This window comes from Trachurus trachurus (assembly GCF_905171665.1).
Source record: "Trachurus trachurus genome assembly, chromosome: 16".
Lineage (NCBI taxonomy): Eukaryota > Metazoa > Chordata > Actinopteri > Carangiformes > Carangidae > Trachurus > Trachurus trachurus.
This window is the reverse complement of record NC_139902.1, coordinates 17,832,684-17,860,109: the sequence shown is the minus strand read 5'-3', so window position 1 is coordinate 17,860,109 and position 27,426 is coordinate 17,832,684. Positions and strand designations below refer to the sequence as shown.

At 39.5% G+C, this 27,426-nt stretch overlaps 2 protein-coding genes across 2 annotated transcripts; one reads left to right on the top strand and one right to left on the bottom strand.

Moving 5' to 3' along the window:
- Positions 1–720: 720 nt before the first annotated feature.
- Positions 721–15,653, top strand: LOC310999281 (DENN domain-containing protein 3-like; the record flags this gene model as incomplete). The annotated part of the gene is made up of 27 exons (XM_083989619.1): positions 721–804; positions 1,193–1,394; positions 1,540–1,629; positions 1,791–1,906; positions 2,117–2,241; positions 2,529–2,640; positions 2,742–2,861; positions 2,957–3,055; positions 3,549–3,668; positions 3,936–4,051; positions 4,220–4,375; positions 4,465–4,561; positions 4,660–4,763; positions 5,016–5,203; positions 5,375–5,534; positions 7,299–7,494; positions 7,683–7,851; positions 10,048–10,307; positions 10,406–10,576; positions 11,016–11,145; positions 11,376–11,483; positions 12,628–12,767; positions 13,586–13,746; positions 13,874–14,010; positions 14,284–14,402; positions 14,671–14,808; positions 15,435–15,653. The coding sequence occupies 27 exons, from the start codon at positions 721–723 to the stop codon at positions 15,651–15,653; spliced, it is 3,837 nt and encodes a 1,278-aa protein (XP_083845745.1).
- An 842-nt stretch (positions 15,654–16,495) lies between these two features.
- On the bottom strand, positions 16,496–27,426 carry LOC310998806 (potassium-transporting ATPase alpha chain 1; the record flags this gene model as incomplete). The annotated part of the gene is made up of 24 exons (XM_083989007.1): positions 16,496–16,524; positions 16,643–16,734; positions 16,939–17,040; positions 17,504–17,637; positions 17,804–17,949; positions 18,112–18,235; positions 18,444–18,598; positions 22,003–22,171; positions 22,422–22,572; positions 22,798–22,934; positions 23,107–23,282; positions 23,403–23,595; positions 23,746–23,880; positions 24,318–24,427; positions 24,605–24,724; positions 24,815–24,893; positions 25,067–25,335; positions 25,447–25,564; positions 25,939–26,073; positions 26,213–26,326; positions 26,523–26,726; positions 26,834–26,893; positions 27,028–27,132; positions 27,415–27,426. 24 exons carry the CDS (start codon positions 27,424–27,426, stop codon positions 16,496–16,498), a joined length of 3,069 nt encoding a protein of 1,022 aa, XP_083845133.1.

The following is a 27,426-nucleotide window of genomic DNA, read 5'->3' as shown; positions in this document are numbered from 1 at the left end:
GGGTTTCTTGGGATAACTAACGGTTGTCAAAGTCTAAAAATGACAAGTTGATAATCTCCTGGCAACAATGTTTTGTTCCACAGACTGATTTATGCAGCAGTAATCAATACCACAGTGCATTAGGTCTATAAATGTTAATATTGTAGTGCAGTGTGTGATGCAGTACACTGAGAGGCACTGTCTAATCACACACAGCTCTGAAGAGGATTGATGTGTGGGTGTTGGTGAACTGATTAGTTTAAGCATGGACTGATGGAGAATTTTATCTTATTATTTGTTTACAGTCAGATCATAGCAATAATGCTATATTTACCTTTGGTAGCTATAATAATTGCTGAGAGGCTGTTTCTACTTTCTCCATCATGTGGTGGAAAAAAAACTTTTTTTTTTTTTTTAGAAATTGTTGTTGATGAGACGAACAGCAGCGATAATGAGCGGCAACAACCACTCGTGTTGTGACTTATCTAGCTGATCAATGTTGTTCTCATGCAGAAAGATAAAGTTGAGAGAAGTGAATGAATTGTGCTCCTTGTTAAAAAGAAAAAAAGTTTATTTTTGTCTGTGATCTGTATCTCTTTATCTTTGTCACTCTCTGGCTTTTGTTACCTCATCCTGCTCCTGTTTCTTCTCTCCCGCTCTCAGTGGTTGTGATCAAGCAGATCTGAGTTGGCCCTTGGTCCAGTTCTGCTGGTCCAACTGCGTCCTGGACTGGTTTCAGCGATGGCGGACCATCTGCCTGCTGCTCTGCTGGAAGCCTGCGTGATAGTAGGAGCATCTGTTGACAAACTCCGGGAGGTCTCTCAGGTATTTGCCTTCAAATACATGTAAACCCAATATGTTGTTGTTTTTTAAAATCTTTTTACTTTATTCTACAAGTGAATCTTACCGACAAAAAAAAAAGGATAAGAGTCTGTGAAAACTTTAATTGCACAACATGTAATCACCCAGAAGTCCAAACTAATACAAACTCAATGTCTCTGTTTCCTGTCTTGTCTGTCAACTCTCAGTATCTAATACATCTGTATATTATTTGAGACCGCCTTAAGCACTGAGTAATTGTGCAATGAACAAAGAAGAGAAAACACAGTGACCAGTCTGCCAGATAACAAAAATATAAATAATATCCAGATGCTAATGACATTAAAAGGTAATGTTCTCTGTGTGGATATTCCACATCCTATCTCCCACTCAGGCTTTTAACTGTAATGGAGCTCCAGAGCATGTGCTGTTGGAGCCAGAGGTCCTGCATGTCCTGGCACCTCCCTTTGTTAGCAGACCGCAAAATGAGAGCGAGGTGGTGAGGCCACGTGGGAAGAGACGGCGCTCCTTTCTCAGGAGGAAGAGGGAAAATCATCCTTCAGCCGTGGCTGCTGCAGCCCAGAGCCATAGTTCTGGTACACCTGTTGTTCACATATCTATACATACAGAAGAGGTCATAGTCAGTGGAGCCTCAAACTTTTCTTTTTCGTTCCCTGGAGACAATTGTTTTGTTTCTTTCATTATGTTTTATGGTGTTTTATCTGCTGATATTTTTTACAGGTGGAGGAACAGAAGGAAGAGGAGGAAGTGAAGATGTCAGTGTCCCTAAAGACATTGACCTCATGGCTTTGCCTCAGCTTTGTTTCCCAGGTATCTCTCTATCGTCTAAAAGCACAAATACTAAACATCATTATATTGTTAGCAGGAAGACATAGCTTCAAAAATCAGATTTTGTATGTGCATCTGGAAAATGGCATATTGAGCCAGTCTGATAACATTATATTTATTTGTCTTTGTCTTTTTTCCCCCAGATGGGCTCCAAGTAACTAATGAGCAGAAGGATGAACAGTTTCACTTCCTGGTTTTCACTGATGTCTTTGGCAACAAGACCCATGGGATAGTAATGCAGTGTTACCGACCGATACTGGTACATAACATTACACATACTACTTCACACACACCAACAGTTAACATGCATTTCAACTGTGTTTTACTGCTACAACCAGATTTCTTACCTGCAGTGTTCACAAACTGCTAACAGGCCAGACAACAAGGTATTTCATGTGCAGGTATTTAGATAAAACTGATTATAAATCTTAAATGAGTCACTTTGTGTTTGTCTTCTCTGCTTTTGCAGGAGGGCACCTCTATCTTCCACAATGGAGCTGGGTCCTCTAAGTTTTCCACGCTTTTCTCTGCCTTCAGTTTCTGTGTCATATCAAAGTATCCGTACTTCACCGCGCTCAAAGACTGTCTTTCATGGTGAGAGGAAGAGAGAGAGCGAGAGAGAGAGAAAGTGCCAAACTGTGTGGTAGTTTTTTTTACAAGACAAATTGCTTTTGTCAGTTTCTATTATTTAATGTTTATATCTACTTGTCAACAGCCAATAGCATACATGTAACACACTTATAACACCTATGCTTATTTTAAGATAACCTGTGAGGAATTCATTAGTATGGTAATTAGATCTACAATATATGTGTAATGCTGTTATCTGTTTGTATTAAGAAGGATTCCTTCTTGTCTCTCTCTGTCTGCTTCTTTGCCAGCCTGTTAGTCCAGCTGAGAACTTGTCGTTTATCAGACATGGAGGAGAGAGTGAAGGAGTTTGCAGCCAAACTGACACTTGTGCCCGTCCCACCTCCTGGACAGCTACATTTAGTATGTCTGTGTGTGTGTGTGTACAGTGTGTTGCCAGTCCTCCGTCTGTGATAAAACGAGATGTTATTAAAGCACCAGCAATAATCGTGTATGTCTTCCAGATGTTTACGTTGCGCCCTCTGACCATTGTCTTACCATCCAGTGAAGACAAAGACCTCCCAGCGATAGATTTAGACCTCCATCTACCTTTCCTCTGCTTTAGGCCACAGCAGCTACTGCAGGTATTACTCACTCTTGATTTTATCAGTGAAGCACAAGGAGGTCCGCATTGACCCTCTTTCCCCATTTGTCTCTTTTTCTGTCTCTGTCTCTTCAGGTGATCTCTTGCCTCCTGCAGGAGCAGCGAGTGGTGCTATTCTCTTCTGACTGGGCCAGACTCACACTGGTGGCCGAGAGTTTGTTGCTCTTTCTGCAAGTCAGTTCAAAATCTAATAATGCACATATGCAAAGGACAAAGTAGTGTTGAAGTTAACCATAACTTTTGTTGAATTTAACTCATAGCTATGAGATCAGATTGACTTTTCTCACAATCACAAATTAAGTTTCACTGACTGTTTGAAAAAACTCTTGGAACAACGACTATCTATCTATCTATCTATCTATCTATCTATCTATCTATCTATCTATCTATCTATCTATCTATCTATCTATCTATCTATCTATCTATCTATCTATCTATCTATCTATCTATCTATCTATATCTATCTATCTATCTATCTATCTATCTATCTATCTATCTATCTATCTATCTATCTATCTATCTATCTATATCTATATCTATCTATCTATCTATCTATCTATCTATCTATCTATCTATCTATCTATCTATCTATCTATCTATCTATCTATCTATCTATCTATCTATCTATCTATCTATCCATCTATCTATCTATCTATCCTTCTTCCAGCCTCTATCATGGCAGCAGCCTTACGTTCCTGTACTGGCCCGAGGCATGCTGGACTTTCTCATGGCTCCCACTGCCTTTCTTATGGGCTGCCACCTCAGTCATTTTGAAGAGGTTGCTGCAGTAAGTAGACAATCATCCAAATTGACATTTCTAGTACATCAGTGGGATATGAGTTTACAGCTGTTGTCTTTGGCCATCACTTATTTTTACATTATTGAAGAAAACAATGCAAAGACGGTTGTAAACCTACATTTTAAATACAGTTTTCTAAGTCTTTGTTAGCTCAAGCATGATTAATTTATAGGGTGACATGTTGGCGTTTGTTAATGTTAACAAAAAAAAGGAAAAAAAAGAAATTAGTTTTAATTTTAACACTCTTTTATCCAGGAAACAGATGATCTGATCTTAATCAACATCGATAACGGAAGTGTCTCCACTTCCTGCTCTGATACCATTGACCTTCCACAAATTCCTCCATCAGTTGCAGACTGCTTCACACACAGGTACTCTCACTACCAAACTATATAAAATGTATAAAAACCTCAGCAGGTATAAATACTGGTAAAGAGAGTAGATCTTTTATTACAGTAATGGTAAGCTTTTCTCATACTAGGCCATAGCGATGGAGACATTGCAACTGTAGGTTTATACAATCTGAGTATGTTTTTCAGGAGCCAGTCGCTGCAGATTCACTTTGACTTGGACCAGTGCCACCACACCAGCTGCGCCGACATCAATGAGCAGCGGGCACATAGGAGAGCATGGCAATACAACCTCAACCATGACATCCAGAGGATCATGCTGGAGCTAATAGTCAACATATTCAGGTTGTGTGTGTGTGTCTGTGTGTGTAGTCTTTGGGCACTGCTATCCAATGGGATTGTTAATACTGTATATACATGTATGTATTTTACAGGGATGTTAGCAGTCATCTTAACTATGAACATCGAGTGTTCAACAGTGAAGAGTTCCTGAAAACCAGAGAGCCAGCTGAACAACTATTTTACAAGAAGGTAGAAACTTAACTTGAGACAACAAGTGGTATTTTCCTTCTCTACTGTTTTCTGTTATTTTTTCTCAACACAACCTCTCCTCTCTTCTTCTTTTGCAGGTTTTGGAAACATACATCTTCCACTCCTTCCTCAAGGATCGTCTCAACAGGAAAATAGACAATTATGCTCGCATGGAGCTCAGCACTCGCACAGAGATGCAGAGGTAAGATATTAAAGCTATAGTAATAATCTTTAATCTTACTGAAGACATTCAACTTGCTTTAGGTCTATTATTATAAGGAGGTTGAGCAACATATTGGCAAAACCTTTCAGTATCACGGTGTATATTGAAATTCCTTCTTCTAAATCTATTCTATGCAAAAATACAAATCTGTTTTCTGTTTTCATTCTGCATCTCCCTCTTGTGCAGGAACAGTATCCGTACAATGCATTGTTTCTATTGTGTGTCCTCCAGGATGAAGGCTATGGTTGAAGTCCCACGCAGACCCACCATGCAGGAGATTCAGGCCCGGAGGAAGAGCTCCATTACAGAGAACAGACTGAATAAAAGACTGGGGATGAGCCTTCCTAACTTAGGAGAGGCCCAGTCTCTCAGCTTCCAGAGAAACTTGCTGCTGGCTCGGCTCATCATGTCTGACCCTGGTAAGACTGGAGAGCAATATACCAAATTAAATGTACAATTAATTGTACAGGTGTACAAACCATCATGGTGAAGAAGTGGCAGTAAACAGTTTAATATCTCATTGTTTTCTTCTTCCTTTCATGCCCTCTCTTTCACTTCCCCTCTTCGTCCACTCTGTCTTTGTCCCCTAGCTCTGAAATCTCCTCCAAAGCCTGTTAAGGTGTTTAAACTCCCAGACTTCCCGGCGTCCCTGTCCTTCCACACTGTCCAAAGTTATTACAGTGAGCTCATCCAGCAGCTTGGCAAGGCTATCTTCTCCGTCCAAAATGAGAACTCTACTCTGCTTGCCAGGTACTCTCTGATCATTTTCTACACTCTTTCTGAGCCAGAGTCTGAACCCTGTCATTCCTGTCCTCTTCATTTACAGTTTTTCTCAATCGCTTTGGTGCTTTTCTCACATCACTCTTAACATTTGCACAACAGTTAGTGCATTTCTCAGATCAATTATTGCAAACTGCAAAACCTAGTGGATAACCTGCAAAAGCGTGTCACTTGCTCAAAATGGATTGTCCATCCCTCAAAAGCAAGTACTCATGTCAATGAAACTGTCAGTGTCGTCAAAATGAGAAGTCCTGACACCATCGTTTATGAACAAGATAGTCAAATGGCTTTGTCATGTTTTCATTAGGAAACTTTATTCTCTAAGTGTTTTCCAATGCAAAAAGTGATGATACTACCTGAACATGCTCCAGACAGCACTATACACTACTTGTACAGCCATGTGAAAACTACAGTAAAGTTACACATTACTGTATTTAGTGGAGATACTGAATATGTATGTTTCACATTTCTACTGCATATGCTCTTTGCAATTCTGATTTGTTCACAGCATTGTGCAAAGGAAAAATACACTACAGTCATCTACAACAAACATAAGAAACACTCTTTGGATACAACTTTACATAAACAATGTTGCAGTACATATAGTAACTGAACCTACAGAGTACTGTACATCATTCCTGCACATCCAGACGTTCCAGTCACATTTTCATCTACATCACTCTGTCAATTGTAGCGATTGAAACAGATTCAATATTCCCAAAGATACAGTAATGTCATCCTTACATTGTATCTCTTTCAACCTTATGCCATTGTTTGTAATCACCATTGCACAAATGTCTTGTTCTTGTAGCAGAGTAAAAAGGGCTCAGTCTCTTCCAGCTCTGTGAGGTTGTCTTGTAATCCTATGTGATGCAGAGTAAAATTACAGTAATGTACAGTACATGTACTGCATCAACCATTATTACTGTAGTGTACAATACTGTAAAAGTGCTTCCTACTTGTAAAATGCTGTAGTACAGTACCGTACTGTAAAGATGGGAAATCTTTACTGTGGTTGCTGTAATACATTACAATACAGTAAATCTGTTCTCTAGTGAAGCTGTAAGTCTAAATGTAAATGTAAAAAAGTTCTTGTCCCACTGTATCTTACAGTAATGCCTGACACAATGACAGTAGTGCAGATTGTTTAGTGCTGAATTACTGTCCAATACCATACATACCTGTTGTTCCTTACTGTAAATGTTTGAATAATTGAATTCACAGTGCTTCTCCCAACATTTCAAATTAGTTTGACAGATTTTGAAAACTAGTTCAATAATTCTGTATGTAATGACTCAAACAATGAAATGAGGACTATTAGTTTTATAGGGAAAGACTATTCAGCGTTCAAAAGTATATTTCATTTTGACTGACAGGACATAAACAAATGATAATGTTGTAAAACAGCAGAGAATTGTATGAGAGCAACTGATACATGTCCAAAAGCATTTGCAATTTGTTCAAAGGAAGGAGAAACTGCTACGATGATGTGGACAAATGACTACATGTTGTGGAGGTTGAACTAATAGTTATGAGAACTTTCATTCTGATCTGAAAATAGCACCAAAGCGACTGAGAAAAACTGTAAATGTGTTCAGTCAAGTGTTTTTCTGCTTCTTATCGTATCTATTAGCCTCTTCACCACCAGTTTGTTCTAGCTCCTCCATTCCTCCCCTTGATGAAAGTCTTTGCACTATAAAACTTAAAATTGATCAGATAACTTTCCGTCTGTAGATTCTACTACTTGCGTGGTTTTATCAACGCTTTGTGTTCACGGCGGCTGGACGCACTGAGTGATTTCCAGAACCTCTACAAGACGGACACCGCCATCTTCCCCACACAGCTGCTCACGTGGCTCGTGGACTCGCTGCACCGAGATGAGAGACAGCAAGCCGACAGACGACCTGAACTCAAGAGACTCATCCTCAAGGTCAGTTGATTCATGGCATCTTCGTCACCTATGTTATAGAAATGGTTGTTTTAGATTGACGATATGTTTGCTGGGATGTCACAGTTATAGCAAGAAAGTACTGAGATGTTATTATTGTCATATCTCTGCCTCGGTTGAAGATTATGTAGTGCTGATGTCAGTGATCTTTACTGTGACACATCTATTAGGTGAAGACTGAGAATGAGAAGCCGCCAGTGCAGCCTGACGACCATGTTAAGAAGTTTGAGCTTCCTCGAAAGCATCTGCAACAAGACGAGTTTGTGCGGTGTGTCCAAGAATGCGGGATCGTAAAAGATGTAGCGACCATACACCGTTTATTTGACGCTCTCACGGATGGTAAGTGAGGGAGGGATGGTGGGTTTTACAATGTACAGCATGAGTATAAAAAAAAAAGTGCTGTAAGTGCTGTGCTAATTTAAGAACCAAATCCATGACGACAAATGGGTAAACCTTTGAGGCATCTTGTCATTTTAGGCATCTTGGGTCCTACAGTCAGATAATCTTGGAGATAACGTGTTGGACACAGATGTGGCTAGACAGTAACTATTTTCATCACCAGCATTAAATGAAAGAATTTTGAATCGATTACACCAGTGGCTGCCGACATGGTGAAATCAAGCAACTGTCAGATGATCTGTTACGGTCATTGAATGCTCTGTAAGCATAAAGTACAGTCTGTACAGCATGTTCTCTCACACACACCCTGCTAAACACAAATGCAACATAAGTGTCCTACTGAGGAGAAGGGGACAGACATGTGGTAACGTCAATCTTTATATTATATCTTTAGGTCTTGACCAGGCACTGACTATAACATCTTAGATCTCTGGCTGGTTTGACTGGGTTTACTGTTGGGGGAAATGGAGAAATAATGAATACATGGAGCACTAATAGGGACTACCTGAAATAAAGACTGCACAGTACACAGCATTCTCAATCCTTTTGGAGTAATTCCTATACATTTCTTTTGTTTGTTTATGATACAGCACTTATGAGGCTGATTCCAATATCGATGTTTCAGAGTTTAGAAAAATTATTTGCACAACCCATGACATAAATAAATACAAATGTTTAAAAATGAATAACAAAACATATATCAACCATGTCTGCACCTATTCTCATACTGATACTGATATGTCTGCAATGAGCTAATATCATCCTGGCCAATGTCATCAACAGTCCCTTAAAGCTGCACTAATCAATACTTATACATCAACAGTGGGTCAGTTGTCTAAATATAATGTAGCAACAATAGCAACAATAATGGTCATTGTTGCTGTAGCAGATAATTATCATGGATGAGTTAAGTTTCAGGGAGATTTTTCCTTAAACAGTTGGTAGAGGTCAAAAACAGAGCCAAAAATGATTGATTGGCCATAAATAAGTAGCTGTTAGCCAACAGTTGCACTGATAATTAGCTTTAGCCTCAGAACAAAACAATAAACTACAATGATCAGCTTGCTAATGTGTAGCCAATATCTAATTGCTTGATTTCAGTCAGCCACATCATGTGATGTAAGATAAGACACATTAATCTTCAGAGGAAAATGTCTCACAGATTTCTATAACTCTAATTTGTGAATCACAGGAGAAAAGTCGTTTACAGCAACAGAAAACATGAGAGGAAAGAGGCGATGTCATGTGACAGTGGCCATGAAATCACCTCACTTAAAGTTGAAAGCTCATGGTGTGGTACTCCTCTGACCCCTGACCCAAATCACACAAAGTCTTTAAAGCTATTTCAGCACAGTTGTGTGTGTTTTTTATTCTGTCAACATGTTTCCCCTGTCCTTGTTTAGTTCTTTAACTGACCTGAAAATGAGTCATGCATGGCTAGTTGGCTAGTTAAAAACAGAACGGACCTCTGTAACGGGCTGAGAAGGACTTTTCAGCTTATGTTATTTCTTTCTTTCTTTTTTTTTTATTATATTTTTTCATATTTGATAGCGAAGTATACGCACGTACATGGAACTCAAGCCCCCACATCTCATGTTCCCCCACAGAGGATAAATCAGAATAAATCAAATAAAACACACAATAAAACAAGCTTGATAACCTAGAAGAAATTGTTAAAAAAAAAAAAAAAACGAAACACTTCATATCATTTTCCAATCCTAAATAGGGGCTGGACCCTTTCACAGCAATCAGAGACCATAATTTAAAAGTGTCATCCATACAGCATGTAATACTTGGGTTCTTCCAAATGCGGGCGAAAGAGAAATTGTATAACCTAACAGTTTATGAGACCATTTCCAAATACTGAGGCTGTTTAAAATAACAGGATTCTTGGTGATTTTATTCACTACTTTGAACTTGATATATGTTAAATGTTTCAAACTGTATGGATATAAATCTAAGGATTCTGTTCTTTTCCATGAACATGAAGTATTTAAAGACCATTGTTTAAACTGGGTAAGCTGAGATGACAGAAAATAATAGTAAAAGAGGCACGTGTATTTCTTTGTGTTGCATACACTATGTTTGTCTGCTTGCACACTTACCATACATTACTGCTCTCTGTGTGTGTCCTAGGCCAGCCAAAGCAGGTGGATCCTGAGCTCTTCCGAGTTTTTTACACCTTCTGGAAAGAGACAGAAGCCGAGGCACAAGATGTTAACTTGCCCACCGAGGTCATCGACCATCTTGACAACAGTGAATGTGTCTACAAGTTGTCATCCTGTGTAAAGACCTCCAACGGTGTTGGCAAAATTGCCATGACGCAGAAACGCTTGTTCTTGCTTACCGAGGGACAGCCCGGGTACTTTGAAATCACAAAGTTCAGAGATATACAGGTCCGTTGACTTTCACCCGTTTTCTCTGACTATTCTTTGTTTCTTAAGTCATAACCTCCTCTCTTATTTTAATCAATAACTCCTCCATCTCTTTGCAGGATGTGAAGATTGCCTCAGCTCCCTTTCTACTTGTTCGTATCCCTTCCCTCCGTATTCAGACATCCGGGAGGCCTGAGGTGTTTGAAGCCAACCTAAAGACAGAGACTGAACTCTGGAACCTCGTGGTCAAAGAGATGTGGGCTGGACGCAAGATGGCTGATCAACACAAGGTAAGAGCTCACAACATCTTGAGTTGTTATATTTGCCCTCAGATTGATTCAATGTCACAGGTCCAACATTGTATGTAACATGTTAATAAGACATACTGAGCACCAGCTTTATAGCAACAGAAGGTTATAGTGGTAAAGTTGGTTGTTTATGACTCTCTTGAGTTCAATTGGCCCAACAGAAACCAAGTAGGTCAAAACTTAACAATGGTGAACTTTGATCTGTAATCAGTCATGGATTTGTCCGTGATATCAACATGAAATAGTGGTCTTCAATAGGGCTGACTATATACATTACATAATATGAACACATTTCTAGCAGTGTTACAGATTAATTCAGTGCTTTGTCTATTTAAACCAGGAATGTTTGTCATTATGTTTACCCACACTGCACCTCTCACACTAAGCTATTTGTAACATTTAGCTAATTTTATGTCTCCAGGACCCACAGTACATGACTCAGGCTCTGACCAATGTGCTGTTAATGGACGCTGTCGTGGGCTGTCTGCAGACCCAGAGGTCCATTACTGCTGCATCAAAGCTGGCTTACTTTGATAAGATCAAACATGAAGGTCTGGGCTCGCTCTCCTTCTTCATCTTCTGTTTCTAACTTTTTTCTTTCTTTACATACAAATTGTATTTATTTGCAATTGTAATAATGTATGTTATTCATCACGTTTGTTATTTTTATAACTTTATACTTTTTTCTTACTCCCTCCATTGTGTCTCTGTTTACACCCTTCTCCTTTACCCTATCCTATATTCCCATATCTTCTACTCTTGTATTTGTGATGGTGCCCAGTGCCCATGATGGTGCCTAAAACTACCTCAGAGACTCTAAAACACAAGATCAACCCCTCATTGGACCTGGCTGAACCTCAGACCGTACATGTGCTGCTATACACACCAGGTACGATTTGGAGGAACTTACAGAGTTGTTGATGTGTACTCATTTTTGTGTGTTTAGCCTTGATCAAGTATATATAGCTCTATTCTACTGAGCCATTTGCCTGGGCATATTTTGTTATTGTCAAACTATATTTATGTGTGGAATACGTGATAAATATAAGACAGTACTAAAAAAAACAGTACTAGCACACACACACCCTCTCGTCTTGGTACTGTCAACAGTCAAATCATGTTAATATTTACACTAGTTTCATGCAGTATATCCCTGTTGCCTTATTGTTATTACTGTAAAAAGTCCTTTAAACTTCACAGAACCCCTAACCCCATCTAAGGAGGGGGATTATCATGTGCCTCACATTTTCTTTTACTTTTTTCTGTCTCTTTAATTTACTGTATAGTATTATGTCTGTTGTACGCTGACTGTTAAAGTCACAAGACACCCACTGTCAGATGGTGTTAAGTTGTCCTAATAAGCATTAAGATGAGAGTAGGGACAGAGATTACAAAGCAAGGGATAAAAATAAAGACAGAGGACAAAGGGCAGAGCGGCATCAATGGATGTTTCTGTATCAGCAAATTAATTTACATGTTGGTATCAAAGCTCTGAATAACAATTGGTTGTTGCTCAGCTTGGCTTGTTCAAAAGTGGCATGAAAACAACATGTCACCATGATAACCTTATATGTAACTGGGTGTGAGGGCCGACACGTGAAGACTTTGCAAACGTTTGTATGGCAACAGATGCCTCAGGGAAACCTATCCACATAACCTGATTAGTCTTGTTGTGCTGTGTGTTAGCAGGCAGGATAATGGAAGTCTTGTTAGTGTCTCCGTTGTTTACACTGTGACAGAGAACAAAAGCATCTGCCACTGATTTGATTTGAAAAGAGCTCAGTGTTTTTTAGAAGCGATAGAGTTGACATCAACACATCACAACAGTGCACTCACTTATAGTGTGTTTATCAAGACACAGGAAAAATGAAAATGTCAAACTAATAACACCTGTGTATTTGTTGCCACTGAGGTGTGTGGAAAATAGAAAATAGAGTGTTGAGATTCTCATCTCCACCCTGCTGGGTAACATGTTTTTCACTCATCGACTGCTGTGTCACCCTCTCTCCCCTCCTCTCACTCTCTCTCTCCAGGTCAGTTGACGTGCAATCACTCAGAGGGTGAGATGAACCCGAAGCTGTGGGTGGCTCTCAGTGGGGGCAAAGTGGTTGTGTTTGACGCAGCGAGCTGGTCCATGTTGCAGGACTCCATCCAGGTTGGAGAGTCACAGCTGGTGAGAGCAGTTACTCTATTGCTCATAGTGACATTTGTTTAATTTTACACTTTTGACTCTGTTTACAGGTGTGTGTGTGCAAAAGTCTCCAATTGGAGCTTGAAACCTGATAAAGTTTGAGGAACTGAATTTCAAAATTGATGCAATATCTGTGTGTGGAGTTGAAATAAAGTCAGCTCAGCAGATCTTTATAGCCCACTCCCAATCTCTGTGGCCAAAATGACATTAACCACTACCAGCATAATACACCTGCATCTCTAACAGAGCTATAGGTGGTGACAATCACATTGCATTGTGGGTAATATAGGCACTAAGTTTTGACAATGACAAATAATGCATTGAATGAAATAATTTTACCTCTGGATCTGCTGCATCTATGTTTGATACTTTTTTGTTTTAACAACTATTTTACATTTTATTCCAAATCCTTTTAACTTAATGTTGTTAAACTCCGTGTAGTAAAGTCAAAAATAAAGCTTCTGTTTGTAGAATGTGCTTAAATGGTCTTAATTATTATTGTTAACGTTTTTGTTTATAGAAAAAAGGAGAAATCTTGAAACTTCTTGGATGTAGTCTACGACATTGTCTTAGTTGAAGGCTGCTGAAGCTGTAGATGTTCAACTTCTAGACTCAAAAAATCCTGTGTTTAAATTCTTCTTTTCCTGCAGATATTTGTTGCAATTTTGTGAAAGAAACCTGCATAATTAATAGAAACAAATGAACATAATGTATATAAACTGTATGTCGTGTACTATACAGATATATGTTAATACTATCAATCATTAAAACTTTGATCCCATGTCACATCCTCCATGTAGAACTGCATGCTGGGATTGGTCCAGGAGCAGGTGTGGATTGGCTCCCAGGATTCTGTGATCTACATCATTGACACTCACAGCATGTCCTGCAACAAGCAGCTGACTGAACACAGGCATGAAGTGACCGGCCTCACAGTGGATACCAGAGACCAACACAGCAGGTAGAGATGACCACCTGTGCTTCTGTTATCAGTTACCATACATAAACATCTGTCTATAGGTATAACTAGACATCCAGAACATACTACAGAGCAGTCAATCAGCTGAGTCTCCTGCTGCCTCTCCCAGTCAGCAGCCATACTCCTGCAGCAGCGATGGAACGATCCTGCAGTGGGACTCAGCTGGTCTCAAAGTGAAGCGGCAGCTCCACCTGAGCTGTGACCGTCTCTCCTCCATACAGATCCACGATGGGACATTGTGGTGCTGTGAGTTTCTAATCTTAAACTTTTAATTCATGTGCGCTTTTATTTGTACAACCAGTTCTCCCCCATTCAGTTAAATGTATCCACTGCAATATATCCTACTGTATTTCTTGGTTCATTATGTCATGCTGTTGTATTTATACATGACAACTGTGAGACTTTTCCTTCTTGTGTAGATCTCTCGACTAAACCATCAGTGTCGGTTAACTGTTTACTTCTGCTTTACAAGTAAAAAGGATCCTGATGTGTTGACGAGAAGTGTCTGTGCATGTGCAGGTTGTGGTGACGGAATTGTGGAAATGAGAAAGAGCGGGATACCGCAACGTAGAATGGCGCTTCCAGACGACGTTGTGAACATTCCCAGTAGCTTAAGCAGCTTCATTGTCATGCCAGAGGTGACTTGATCTATTCCAACATGTCAATCAATTACTTAATTAATTATTAATGGTAGCAGCCATTTAATTTTTCGGCAAGTCAGTCATCCAGTCAGCTGTTCGGACGGCAGGTCAAGCCTGTCAGTCAATTAGTGCATGAAACTCATCTGCAATCAAACATCACATCATAATACTCACATGCTGGTTGCAACCACTGAAACTGTGACATTTACTGTATCTGTACACATTTCCTGACCCTTTTGTGTATGCGTGTGTGTGTGTGTTACAGCGAGGTCAACTGTGGACGGGCTGTGCAGACTCAGGGGAGCTGTGTCTGTGGCACACAAGCAACCACAGGCGTCCGTCTAAAAGAATCCCCCTGCCCGGCAGTTCAGGAGTTACCTGTATGATCCGTGTGAAGGACCAGGTGAGTTGTGGTGACATGTCAGATCACACAGTTGTATTTTTGTTTTTGTAAAATAAATAGAGGTGCATGTCTGAAAAGTGTATAGATATACATTGCATTGGCTTTTATTTTACACTGTGAGAGCGGAGCAACGAGGTGTTGAATGACAGAAAAATGATTCCAGGTTTGTTCCAGCTTCTCAAAAATGATGATTTTCTGTGTGATTGTAAACTGAATATTTTTGGGTTATAGACTAGTGGTCCATCAACATGTATGTAAGATTTTCTCTCTTTTCTGTCATTTTAATTACAAACCAATAGTTGGGGGGAAATAATCAGCATCAAAGGAAGCTCCTGCACACTGTCTTGCAATTTAAGACAGTGTGCAGAAGCTTCCTTTGATCTAATTGTTTGTGCTGTGTTGTGTGCATTGTAGGTGTGCATACGTTTTTAGTGGTTTAAAATAATCAGCATGGAAATAAATAGCGACCTTGAGAAGGTAATGTGTATATTAGGAAGTGTGTATTGCATGTTATTACTGTTCATGTGCTTGAATTACGGCTGACTCATCTCATCACCCTTTTGGAGGCTTTCTATCACAGTCGTCCCTAATCTGCGGCTGCCTGTCCTGCTCTCCCCTCCACACAGATTTGGGTGGGCTGTTGTGGCCGGAGCGGTGTTGGAGGTCATGGTGACGGTCAGTTGCGGGGTCAGGTGTTGGTGGTGGATCCAGAGAGCCACACTGTGGCAAAAGAACTGCAGGCTCATTCAGACAGCATCCAGACACTCTGCTCAGCTGAGGATCGCTACGTCCTGAGCGGCTCCGCGCGGCGTGACGGCAAGATCGCCATCTGGAAAGTCGAGTGAAAAACAGAGAAGGAGAAAGCAGCAGTGCAGAGTAAAGTTCTTGTCTTTTCCACTCGGCAAAGCAGCTTCACAGCCATATTTCATTGCTAATTTAAGTTTTCTGCTGGGAGCTAATAGCCTAGTTAATATACTGTAGGACACAAAATGATGAAAGCAGCTCTTAAAGGTGACACCTTGAGACTTTTATGGGTGTGTGAGCCCTTGGAGTGAAGCACAGTATACTGAATGTAACAAAGCTGTGTTTTCTGACACCGGTCCTTGACAGTGACGAGTGGATCTTTTTCTTCTTGGAAACAAACCTGTGCACATCATTTGTGAAAAGGATCTAGTTGGTGCCTGCTCAATGTTACGTTTGGAGAAAACTTGATTCAGTCTAGATGTCAGCAGCAGTCGGATATGGACATCTCGCAGAGTAATTGTCGTTCACATTTTATTGTCAAGCACTGTTAATAAATTTCATTTTCAGGTACTGTCATTCAGTCTTGCTTACTTTTTGGATCTTTTCCTTGAAATGCTAGACCGCTGTCTGCTTGCCTCTACATTTTATCTGGGTGTTACTTCAAATAATCACACTTTGGGTTCATGATTGGTCTTAAATTTCTTTATTAATACAAATGCAATGCAGCCACAGTTACAGAGCTGGCACACAACAAATATGTGTGAATGATTCAACGGTGACTTCCAGCAATAATTACCTTTATACTTTGTTAAAAGGATTTAGGCAGACTCTTGAATATTTATATATTGTTAACATTAAAAGACAGGATAAGCTATAAAAACATAGATTACAGAGGAAGCTTCCATGTGTATGGATGGTTGAGTGAATGAAAGCGCCTCTTGTCTTAGTAGTATAACTCCTGATCCCACCAACCTGCGAGAGCATTAGGCCACAGATGAATGAATAATGAATGGATATACAGTAGAGATGTTAATGATGACTGATGAATGGATGTTTAATTGTTAGTGGAGAGTAATGAATGTTGACTTACTTCCTGGGTATCTTCTGACTCCCAGCTTCCTGATCTCATCATAGACAAAGATTAAAATACCATATGGAACAGGAATAAACCACCACTGGACCCTAAAGCAAAAACATTAGAATTTGTTTGATATACTGGAAAAGAAGTGACTGTAGAGGGGGGGACATCTGCTTGTGGGTTATGGTTTATGTTAATTAAAATTTGTATCCTCAGAATTGACAAGACACCAAGTTTGTTTGTTATGATACAGGCTGACCTTTGATATCAGATGGGGACTTTGTGAATGGAGCATTTTGTGCTTTTACCTGATGGGCATGAAATTGAAGATATTGGGCATCCCAGGGCAGTAACAAAGCAGATTACCGAGGCAGAGCTGGAAGACGATGGCAGAAACCAGGACACGGTTCCTGCATTCAAAAAAGCACTTAAGTAACCAAACACCCAGCTGGGTCAGGCTTAATGTCTTCCATGTAAAATGATCTCAAAACCACAAAACACCGACTGCCTCAATTGGCAAATTAATATAAAACTTAGATTTACATACAGTACAGCTGTAACAGATATTTATTTGACAAGTTCAAGTGTTCATAAGTGACAAAGTATGGTGCAAAATGTCTTGCTTTGGCTCCCAACAACAACCTGCTCATGAAATGGTGCTATACAAACTTTGTATCTGTGAACTGTGCCAAATTTATACATCCAACCATCTCAGAATAATTGGGGATACTGATTAATATGTATGTGCAGAATAAGGCCCAGAGTTGTGAATGTTATGATGGCACAGACAAAGAATGAACCCTAGACATGTTTATCTATTAAAGCAATTATACTGGGTGATTCATGTTACTCTTCATGAGGCTGTTTACCGACCTGAAGAAACCTTGTTGGAACACAGACAGACGGCGAGTTTTCCTGATCAGCACATCAGAGATCTGACAGATCTCTATACTGACGAAAAATACAGTGTAGCACGTATACTCCTGGTACAGCCTCTGGCTGAATGTCTGTAAACAGATAAGGAGGGTTTAGAGAGAACTTATTTGTTTTCCTTACTGATAAAAAATACGAAATGACCCCTTGACCCAATGCTTTCCATAGGTTAAACACTGGAGGCAGAAATATGTCTGTATGAAGATGTTTTAAAGGTGGGATCTTCAAGTCAGTACTAACCCATTCTTGTCCATAGCTGTCCTGTAAGTCTTGCAGGTGAACATCCTCCCACTGCGACCGCAGGCCAACACACAAGAGTGGAAACCAGCCCTCCTGGGCCATGGCTGCGAAATAATCTGTAAAACCTGCAAAGGACTGGATGGCTCCTAAAACAGAAAGTAAATGGGGTCATTACTGTCTTTGCTGTATACAGATGTACTGTAGCTCAGTAGCTGTGTGACACTACTCAGGGATCATATTCATTCATATTATTGTCATCATTATTGTGTATGTTGTGATGGGCACAGACACACACACTCCAGTCTCACCTATCTGGAAATACGAGTACACAGCCAGGGCTTCGTTTACCAGACGATCACGACGGGGGTTTCTAGGCTTCAGGTGCATGATGTCACTCTCTGCTTTCTCGTAAGCCAAAGACACAGAGGGGAACTATAGATAAAAAAAACATATGCAGCAGATAAGGAAGTGAGGACCTGCTGTGAAGACCAAGGCTGAAGACAAAAAACTAGTGTACGTATCACAGTGATATATGTACATATTAAACATATTCATCATCTATTATGATAATACCTTTCAACTGTAATGACCATAAATAAATTATTTCCAGTCTCTTGCTGAACTGCTACTATTGACTCACAATGTCGGTGGCAAGTTCGATGAAGAGGATAGTGATGCAGCCCAGAGGTAGAGGCACGCTCATGGTGATGTAGATCAAATATGGAGTCAGCTCAGGAATGTTTTTGGTTAGTGTGTAGGCAATAGACTTCTTCAGGTTGTCAAAGATGAGACGGCCTGCAGATAAACAGACATTTGGTTACTAAAGTTTTTCTACCTTCTCTGAGAAAGCTCAGTCTATGTAAATAATATGTATATTTAGTAAGGGCAACATATGAAAATCTGGGAACTAAATCCTTACCAAGAAATTTCTTCACAGTCGTCTTTAGGAACGTGCGTAGTATCATGTCTTAAAATGTTGAAATTGAACTCCCGTGGGAAACCCCCTAAAAAACGACTCAAAGTTGGGGTACCCGTAACTGGATTTTTGAACATTCCGAAATGTTAAATTTGGCCTCAAGTAACTTGTGAGGGGTCAAACTAGGGGTTTCTCATGATTCTGAGTTGATCGCAAACATTAGTTTTACACCCAAAACACTCCTTGGTGGAGAAAAAAACAGCCACACCCACTTTTCTTGATCATCGGAACCCCCACTACCGCCAATAGAATGTATTGCAGAGAAGCCATTCCATTGATTATCATTGCAGAGGTTGTGTTACATAATACTACTAAATACTCAATATAAGATAACTTTTACTCTACCCTTTTTTCTATAGGACATTATACAGACCCTCCAGGATTTTATGATGTCACGATTGCAACTATTAATGCAAATTCAATCATGAATTCTTTGGCCTTGCCACTGCAAGTTTTCAGCAAATTTGCTGTCATAGACTGCTGTGGCTAGCTGTTTTCAGCTGTGGCCACAGTGTTTCCATTTTCCATTTCCATTTTTTTTGCATGTCTGTGTTTTTATTAGTTATTATAGATAGATATAGATAGATATTATATATTATAGTTATTGTTTTCATATAACATTACGTTTTATGCGGATCGGGAGCGAGAGAGAAGGAAAGAAATCAGATGCACACCAGATTTCACAGTAAAAACGGAAACATACACAGCACACACACACACACACACACACACTCACACACACACACACACCACTACTGGCTACATTAAAAGGTTGCTTTCTTCTTCTTTTTATTTATTGCCATGGTAAATCAGCCTAAGTATTGTTTAGTGGTAGTTGTAGTTGGTTAGCATTAAAAGTGAAGAATTTTGGAGTTAGCTAGTGCTAGACATGTTGAAGCCATTTACAACTTTCGATCATTGACAGACATACTACTTTTTACACCTGATATGTGATATCTACATCTTTTTTTAAGAACTTGAAATATGTCACGTCATTGTGTTGATTACATGCATAAGAAACTTAAAAATTGTGGTAACACTTTATTTGATGCCTATCTCTATAATGCATTATTATCATACTTATAATGACTTATAATGCAGTTATAGCACTGTATAACTATAGTTATAAACACTCATAAATGATCATAATGCTTTATAACAATAATCATAACACACTATAAAGCATTTTATCATGACTTATAAGGTCAGGTATTATAATATGTTATAATTGTTAGTAACTCGCTGACAATGACCACATCGATAATGCATTATAAATATAGTTATAATGTATTACAATTGGCTTATAAACATGTTAACTATCATAATAAACACTCATAAATGATCATAAGGCTTTATAACAATAAGCATAACACATCATAGAGCATTATAACTCTATTATAATACTTGACCTTAAGCCATTATAAAATGCTCTATAATGTGTTATGCTAAATGTTATAAAGTCTTATGATCATTTATGAGTATTTATAATGATGGTTATACACTTTTATAAGACAATTATAACACATTATAACTATATTTATAATGTATTATCGACATGGGCATTGTCAGCGAGTTACTAACAATTATAATGTATTATAATACCTGACCTTATAAGTCATGATAAAATGCTTTATAGTGTGTTATGAGTATTGTTATAAAGCATTATGATCATTTATGAGTGTTTATAACTATAGTTATACAGTGTTATAACTGCATTATAACTCATTATAAGTATGGTTATAATGCATTATAGAGAAAGGCGTCAAAGTCTTACCAAAATGGTTATTAGTTGGCTAACAGTAATTAATATGGTTAGTTAGCCAACTCCAATGTGCGACTGAATCTAATGACCATCTGACCATTTTATTTTCCTAAATGCTACCTGACTGCCCCATTAGCTATCAAACTAGGAAAACATGGCGTAGGCCTATTGTCTTCACAAGGATTTTTGCAGTTAGGTTTAGGCGGTGATCTACTATACTCAATAGAATACATTAGAGATAAGCTATTCCTGTGCATGACAGAGGTTTTCTTTAATGTCACAAAAAAACTTCTACTATTACTACTGAATACTTAATATAGCCTAACTATATTCTATCTTTTTCCATTGTTGGACATTAATCAAAATGTCAAAAACCTGGGGGCCAGATCTGTCCTGTGATACACTTTTATATGGCCTTCAAGAAAAATATTATGTTAATAATGGCCCACCAATATAGCATTCACATTACTCACATTACAAATCCCATAATACACTACAACAGCTACCATACGGTCATGACCAAGCAATAGGCCCAAGCTGGAATGAACAAGTTTGTGACACACTGCAACATCTATCTTTTTCCATTCTTCAAAAACGACCTCTTAGAGCCTGGATGCTCGATGGAGATTGATGCTCAGTGTGTGTGCAGATTAACATTATCATGTTTGCAATCAATGTAGCACCACTGTGTATTTTTGTGCTTTTCCTATCTTCATTTTGAACAAACTTGTTTCAGTTGTTGCTGGTATGTGACTTCTGGTGCATGTCCACTGTCTTTTCTCTCTCGCTGCTTGCTACCGATCCGCATAATAAATTACATTTATAATAACTTTTTTAATAAATTTAGCGACACCACAAAATCCTGGAGGGTCTGTATAATGTCCTATAGAAAAAAGGGTAGAGTAAAAGTTATCTTATATTGAGTATTTAGTAGTATTATGTAACACAACCTCTGCAATGATAATCAATGGAATGGCTTCTCTGCAATACATTCTATTGGCGGTAGTGGGGGTTCCGATGATCAAGAAAAGTGGGTGTGGCTGTTTTTTTCTCCACCAAGGAGTGTTTTGGGTGTAAAACTAATGTTTGCGATCAACTCAGAATCATGAGAAACCCCTAGTTTGACCCCTCACAAGTTACTCAAGGCCAAATTTAACATTTCGGAATGTTCAAAAATCCAGTTATGGGTACCCCAACTTTGAGTCGTTTTTTAGGGGGTTTCCCACGGGAGTTCAATTTCAACATTTTAAGACATGATACTACGCACGTTCCTAAAGACGATTGTGAAGAAATTTCTTGGTAAGGATTTAGTTCCCAGATTGGTCAAATATCTGCTAAAATGCCCTTACTAATTGTAGGAATAGATTCGATTTTTGTATTTCCTGACAAACAGAAAAACAGGCGTTATTAATTTATGGTATGTCAACTTCACATAATAATTTTTTTTAACAACATTATCACCTTGCTCCACTCCAGTCACAATAGAAGCAAAGTTGTCGTCCAACAGGATCATGTCTGCAGCGTTCTTGGCAGCATCTGAGCCAGCGATCCCCATGGCAATGCCAATATCAGCCTTCTTAAGAGCCGGCGAGTCGTTTACACCATCACCTGTTACAGCGACAATAGAGCCCTGGAGTGTGGGGGGATAAAGTGATAAGTCTGAAAACACAGTTCTATTAGTCACACTGGATATGTGAAGACATGCAAACCATTCTCTTCCTCTGCTACTTAGTCCCGATTATCCCAGGAGGCTAAAATACCATATCAGCTTAATAGGGTCTTTTCTTTTCTTTTCCATAGATGTATGTCAAATAAATACAATGTTGTTGCTTAGGAAGGATGTGTGCATTATGCATATGTTTATGTCTGTGCTTATTTACCAGACGTTGGCAACTCTCCACAATAATCAGTTTCTGCTGAGGTGATGTTCTTGCAAAAACCATCTCAGGATGGCTTCGTAGCGCATCGTCTAACTCCTCACTGCTCATCTCTTTCAGCTGACCACCGCTGATCACACAAGCACGGGCATCCCTGCACACAGACAACACAATGTTACACACATTAAACAGGCAAAATACACAAACCAGACACAGTACTCCAGTGGTCCTCTTATAAATCTCAAAGATGATGATGATGATGAATCCTGTGGTTCATTATGTTAAGAAAGTGAACATTTTACTGGAAAGGTGTAGTCAGTTTCCTGAGTTGTCACGGAGATGTGCATTGTTTAAAGTGTGGACTGATTCAGTAGCCTACCTCTTGTTGACTTGTTCAACAGGTATGCGCTTCCTCTCGGCAATATCTTCCACTGTTTCACTGCCTTCCGAGATGATACCAACGTTAGCTGCTATTGCCTTTGCTGTGATTGGATGGTCTCCTGTCACCATGACAACCTTTGGTTTCAAGATATTTTAGAAGCAATTATGAGACAGGTGGATCAAAATAAACCAACTCACAATATTAAACTACTCAGTTCTACAAAGTAATTACATATGTGTCTTTTTTTACTGTCCCAAACCATCCCAACCAAGATGTTCATGAGCATGTGTGGCAACGTCAACACACCCTGATGCCAGCAGTACGACATTTCATCACAGCATCTGGCACAGTGGCTCTTGGGGGGTCAATCATTGAGATGAGACCAGCAAAGCACAGTCCGGACGTGGTGAAATTCATCTCATCTGAGTCGAATCGATAGCCACGAGGAAACTCTTTCTCATTAAGATAGATATGACAGAAACCTGTGAAAGGAAGAAAAAGGAAAGGGTTAAAGTAACAACTTCATAATGTACATCACATTATCACTATGTCTATTCTATGTATAGCTTCACACATCCGTGTTACTAGAAGAACCTTCTAACCCAGTACTCTCTCTCCCAGTCCTCCCAGGTCCATGTAAGCGGTCTGAAAAGCTTCTTTCCACTGCTCATCCAGAGGCAGCTCCTGGCCCTTTATCAAAATGGTGGAGCAGCGCTCTAAGATACGTTCAGGTGCTCCCTTCATCACCAGCAGGTAGCGGAGGTCCAGTGGATCCTCCAGTTCATGAACAGAAAGCTGTAGAGAGAGTGGTGAATAAAAACTGAATGTTAATAATCGGTACTCTTAGATTCATTCACCTTGAATCACATGATTACAGCAGCGCCATGGTGTTAAAGAGGAAAACCCTTTCTGCTGCCCCCTCACAGCAAAGCCTTCTGTTCTCACCTGGAACTTGTTGGTGGAGTTAAAGGGCACTTCCACCACTTTCTTGAAACGGTCACGGTACTCCATGATGTTCCCTACTGTGAGTTCAGTGAACTTCAGGAGAGCCGTCTCTGATGCATCTCCAACCACAAGCCTCTGTGTGAGATGGTAAAATAGAGATTTATTCTTAGCTCTGTTCTTAGAATAATTTAGAGTTTAAATCACTGCCTGTTTAGCATAATCTCACCATAAAATCTTGAGTAATGGCTAAGAAGTTTCCAAGGTCACAGTGACAATGAACTTTAACTACCAAAATCTAATCAGTTTGTCCTTGAGCCCAAGTCAAGGTTTATACCAAATCAGTAGTAATCCTCTCAAGGCATTATACTGTAGAGATATCGCATTCACAAGACCAAGACTATGCTTTATGCCCTTGTCCAAGATCAAATAAGTTTGGTTATGCATCCTAGTGAATGTTTGTTTGGCAATGATATGGGTGGACAACCCTAAAACAATAAGAACTGGCATTAAAAATACTGTATTTAAGGCAACTGGAATGAATGAAATGATGTCTTGAAGAAATACATTTGTACCTTAGGAATAGGTATTCCTTCTTGATCGGGTTTGAATATAGCTCTGTTACACAGGGAGGCCACTCTCCCCAGTGAGCGCCATGTCTCTGATGACTGGTCGAAACTCTGGCCTGAAAAACCACACAGTCACATGTTAACTGAAAGACTGCTGAAATGTAAAATAAACCGTATCCATCCTTACCCTAAGGATAGTTCATTGTGGCTTCTATCATATCCACATTTTGACATGGCTTATAACAACAGCATTTATTGTGTTTAACAGAACAGGCTTTTATCCATGTGTTTACCGGACTGATCCTCAGTGGTATCAGCTGCATGGATGTGGTTGTCGAACCAAAGGTGAGCAACAGTCATCCTGTTCTGGGTCAGGGTGCCCGTCTTATCAGAGCAGATCACTGAGGTGGAGCCTAAACACACACAGGTTAAAGGTCAGAATCCTGCCTGAATATAACAAAACTACTTGGAAGAGGATACATCTGGTACACAGGTATACTGACCTAATGTCTCCACAGCCTCCAGGTTCTTCACGACACAGTTCTTCCTAGCAAGTCGTTTAGCAGTCAGAGATAGACACACCTATAACACAGGCTGTTAAGATGTATCTATCCTGTACTGTATATGTGAACTTAACAAAGGATAGGACATTACAAATCTTGTATTCATACAGACACTTTGATAATTTTCCAAGAGGCTATAAGCGATGGGCAGTGCTTTATTGACAGAAATCCACATTTATTGCGGTTACTTACAGTAACTGTGGCAAGCAGCCCTTCTGGCACATAAGCCACCACGATGGCCATGAAGAAGATCATGGCTTCCAGGAAGGCATATCCGATGAACATGGCAACCACAAAGAAAGTAAACCCAAAGAAGATGGCAAGACCAGCGATGATGTCCACGAAATGTTCGATTTCAATGGCGATGGGTGTCTTCTCGTTGCCGACGCCGCTGGCCAAACTGGCAATGCGACCGATGATGGTACGATCGCCCGTGTTAATGATCATACCAGTAGCTACACCTGGAGAGGAGATTGTCTGTCTTTATTAGAGGTAGAAGAATTCATACAAACCATTAAACACATAATACTTCAACTGCAAATGACAAAACAGATTAGATCTATGTACTGAACCTTCCAGACAGGTGGTAGAGAAGAAAGCAATGTTTCTGGTCTCCAGTGGATTCTCATGAGTACAATCTGGACTCCTGGTTTGGGGTTCAGACTCGCCAGTCAAGGACGAGTTATCCACCTATCACACACACACAGTATGTATAAATACATATTGTTGTATTACATGTCTACATTATATAAGTTGGTTGCAAGAATGTGAATGTGGGATTGGGCCTCATCTGTTCTTCAGACATTATTAAAATCGAAGCACTTTACTGGGTTTGTACAAACATTATTGACCTACATTGGCCAAATATGCAATATAAGTGACACCAAACTAATCACTGTAAGTAAATGACACTGTCCAGCCAACTGAAGACTCATTAAAAGACCACAATTTTAAGTTGATTCTGCCAACTCTGCCAAGAATCTGCAAATAATTTGTTGTGTCTTACAGTAATAAGCAGCATGTCATTCTTTGTCTATGTACATGCATTATGTGTGTATTTTTACCTTGCAGCCCTGACCAGTGATGATGCGAATATCTGCAGGCACTCTGTCTCCTCCTTTGATTTCCACCAAATCTCCCACCACCAATAGGTTGGCGTTGATCTCATTTTTCTTGCCATCACGGATCACAAGGGCTTGCTGGATTTGGAAATTGGGAATAAGATAAACAAACATGAAGTAAGAAAGGAGGAAACAGCACAAGGAGACAGTGACAGTAACAGAAAGGAGAGAGATCGAGACAGATAGGTAGTGATAGAGAAGCTTTAAATGCACTTACCTGGGGTACCAGATTCTTGAAGCTGGCAATGATGTTGGTACTTTTGAACTCTTGGTAGTAACCAAAGCACCCAGTTACAACAACAACAGCAATCAGGGTGATGGCCAAGTAAAGCTGAGGTCAGAGAGAAAATGTTACCATGAAAAACAGGTGGCTGGAAATGGATGATTCAAACCCTCTTTGTTTTTCTTTTATGCCACTCTGTGATCCATTTTTCTAAGAGCATCCACTTGATCCGTAGACGCTCTCCATCTCTATTTCTTGCCCAAGCGCACAAAAACAGAAACAGTCAATATGTAATATCACTCACATCATCGAAGCTGGTGAGGTTCCCTCTCCCAAGTTCAATTCCAAAGGCAATGAAGCAGATGACAGCTGCGACCCACATCAGACACTGCAGCCCGCCGGCCAGCTGCCTGGCAAACTTTACATACTCAGGTGTTCCTTTAGGAGGCTTCAGTTCATTAGGACCATCTCTCTCCAAGATCTGCTGGGCAAATGTGGTGGTCAAACCCTGTGGATGAAGAGCAGAAAAACAGATTAAATAAGTGAGTGTCTTTCTTTAATAAAAAAAAAAACTAATTAGGAGACATGAAGATTTTTTTGTTTGTTTTGTTTCACCTTGGTAACACTAGTGTTATATCTCATTTCCAGCTCTTCAATTGTAATCTCATGGTCGTCCTGCAGGAGGAGACAGAGTGAATGAAGGTCATTTATTAAGACATGATTCACTGATGCTTGGTCATAACTCAATGTCACATCTCACCACAACACTCACCACGGTATTTTATTTTTACCAGACAAATTTCACTTACAATATCCATTTCTTTCTTCATGCCCTCCAGTTTCTCCTTTTTCTTAATCTTTTTCTTCTTCTTCTTGTCCATCTCTCCATCCATCTCGAACATATTGTAAGAATCCTAAATAGTCAGAAATGGGATAAATATCAAATGTGAGCATCTTTTATATGACAGTCTTCATGATATAGACACTAGAACTATATCAATTGATTCAAACAGCTTATTGATCTGGTTCGTAATAGCTAATACAACAAGCTCATGAGCATAGATTCTCTGATTTAGTAGAATGTAGAATCAATTGAAATGGTTGCCATTTAAAAAAAAATATATTTCAAAGATGTGCCTACATTTCCTACAATTAAGGACAAACAAGTAGTGGTCATCTCATCACAAGGGTCTTACAGTTTTACTCAT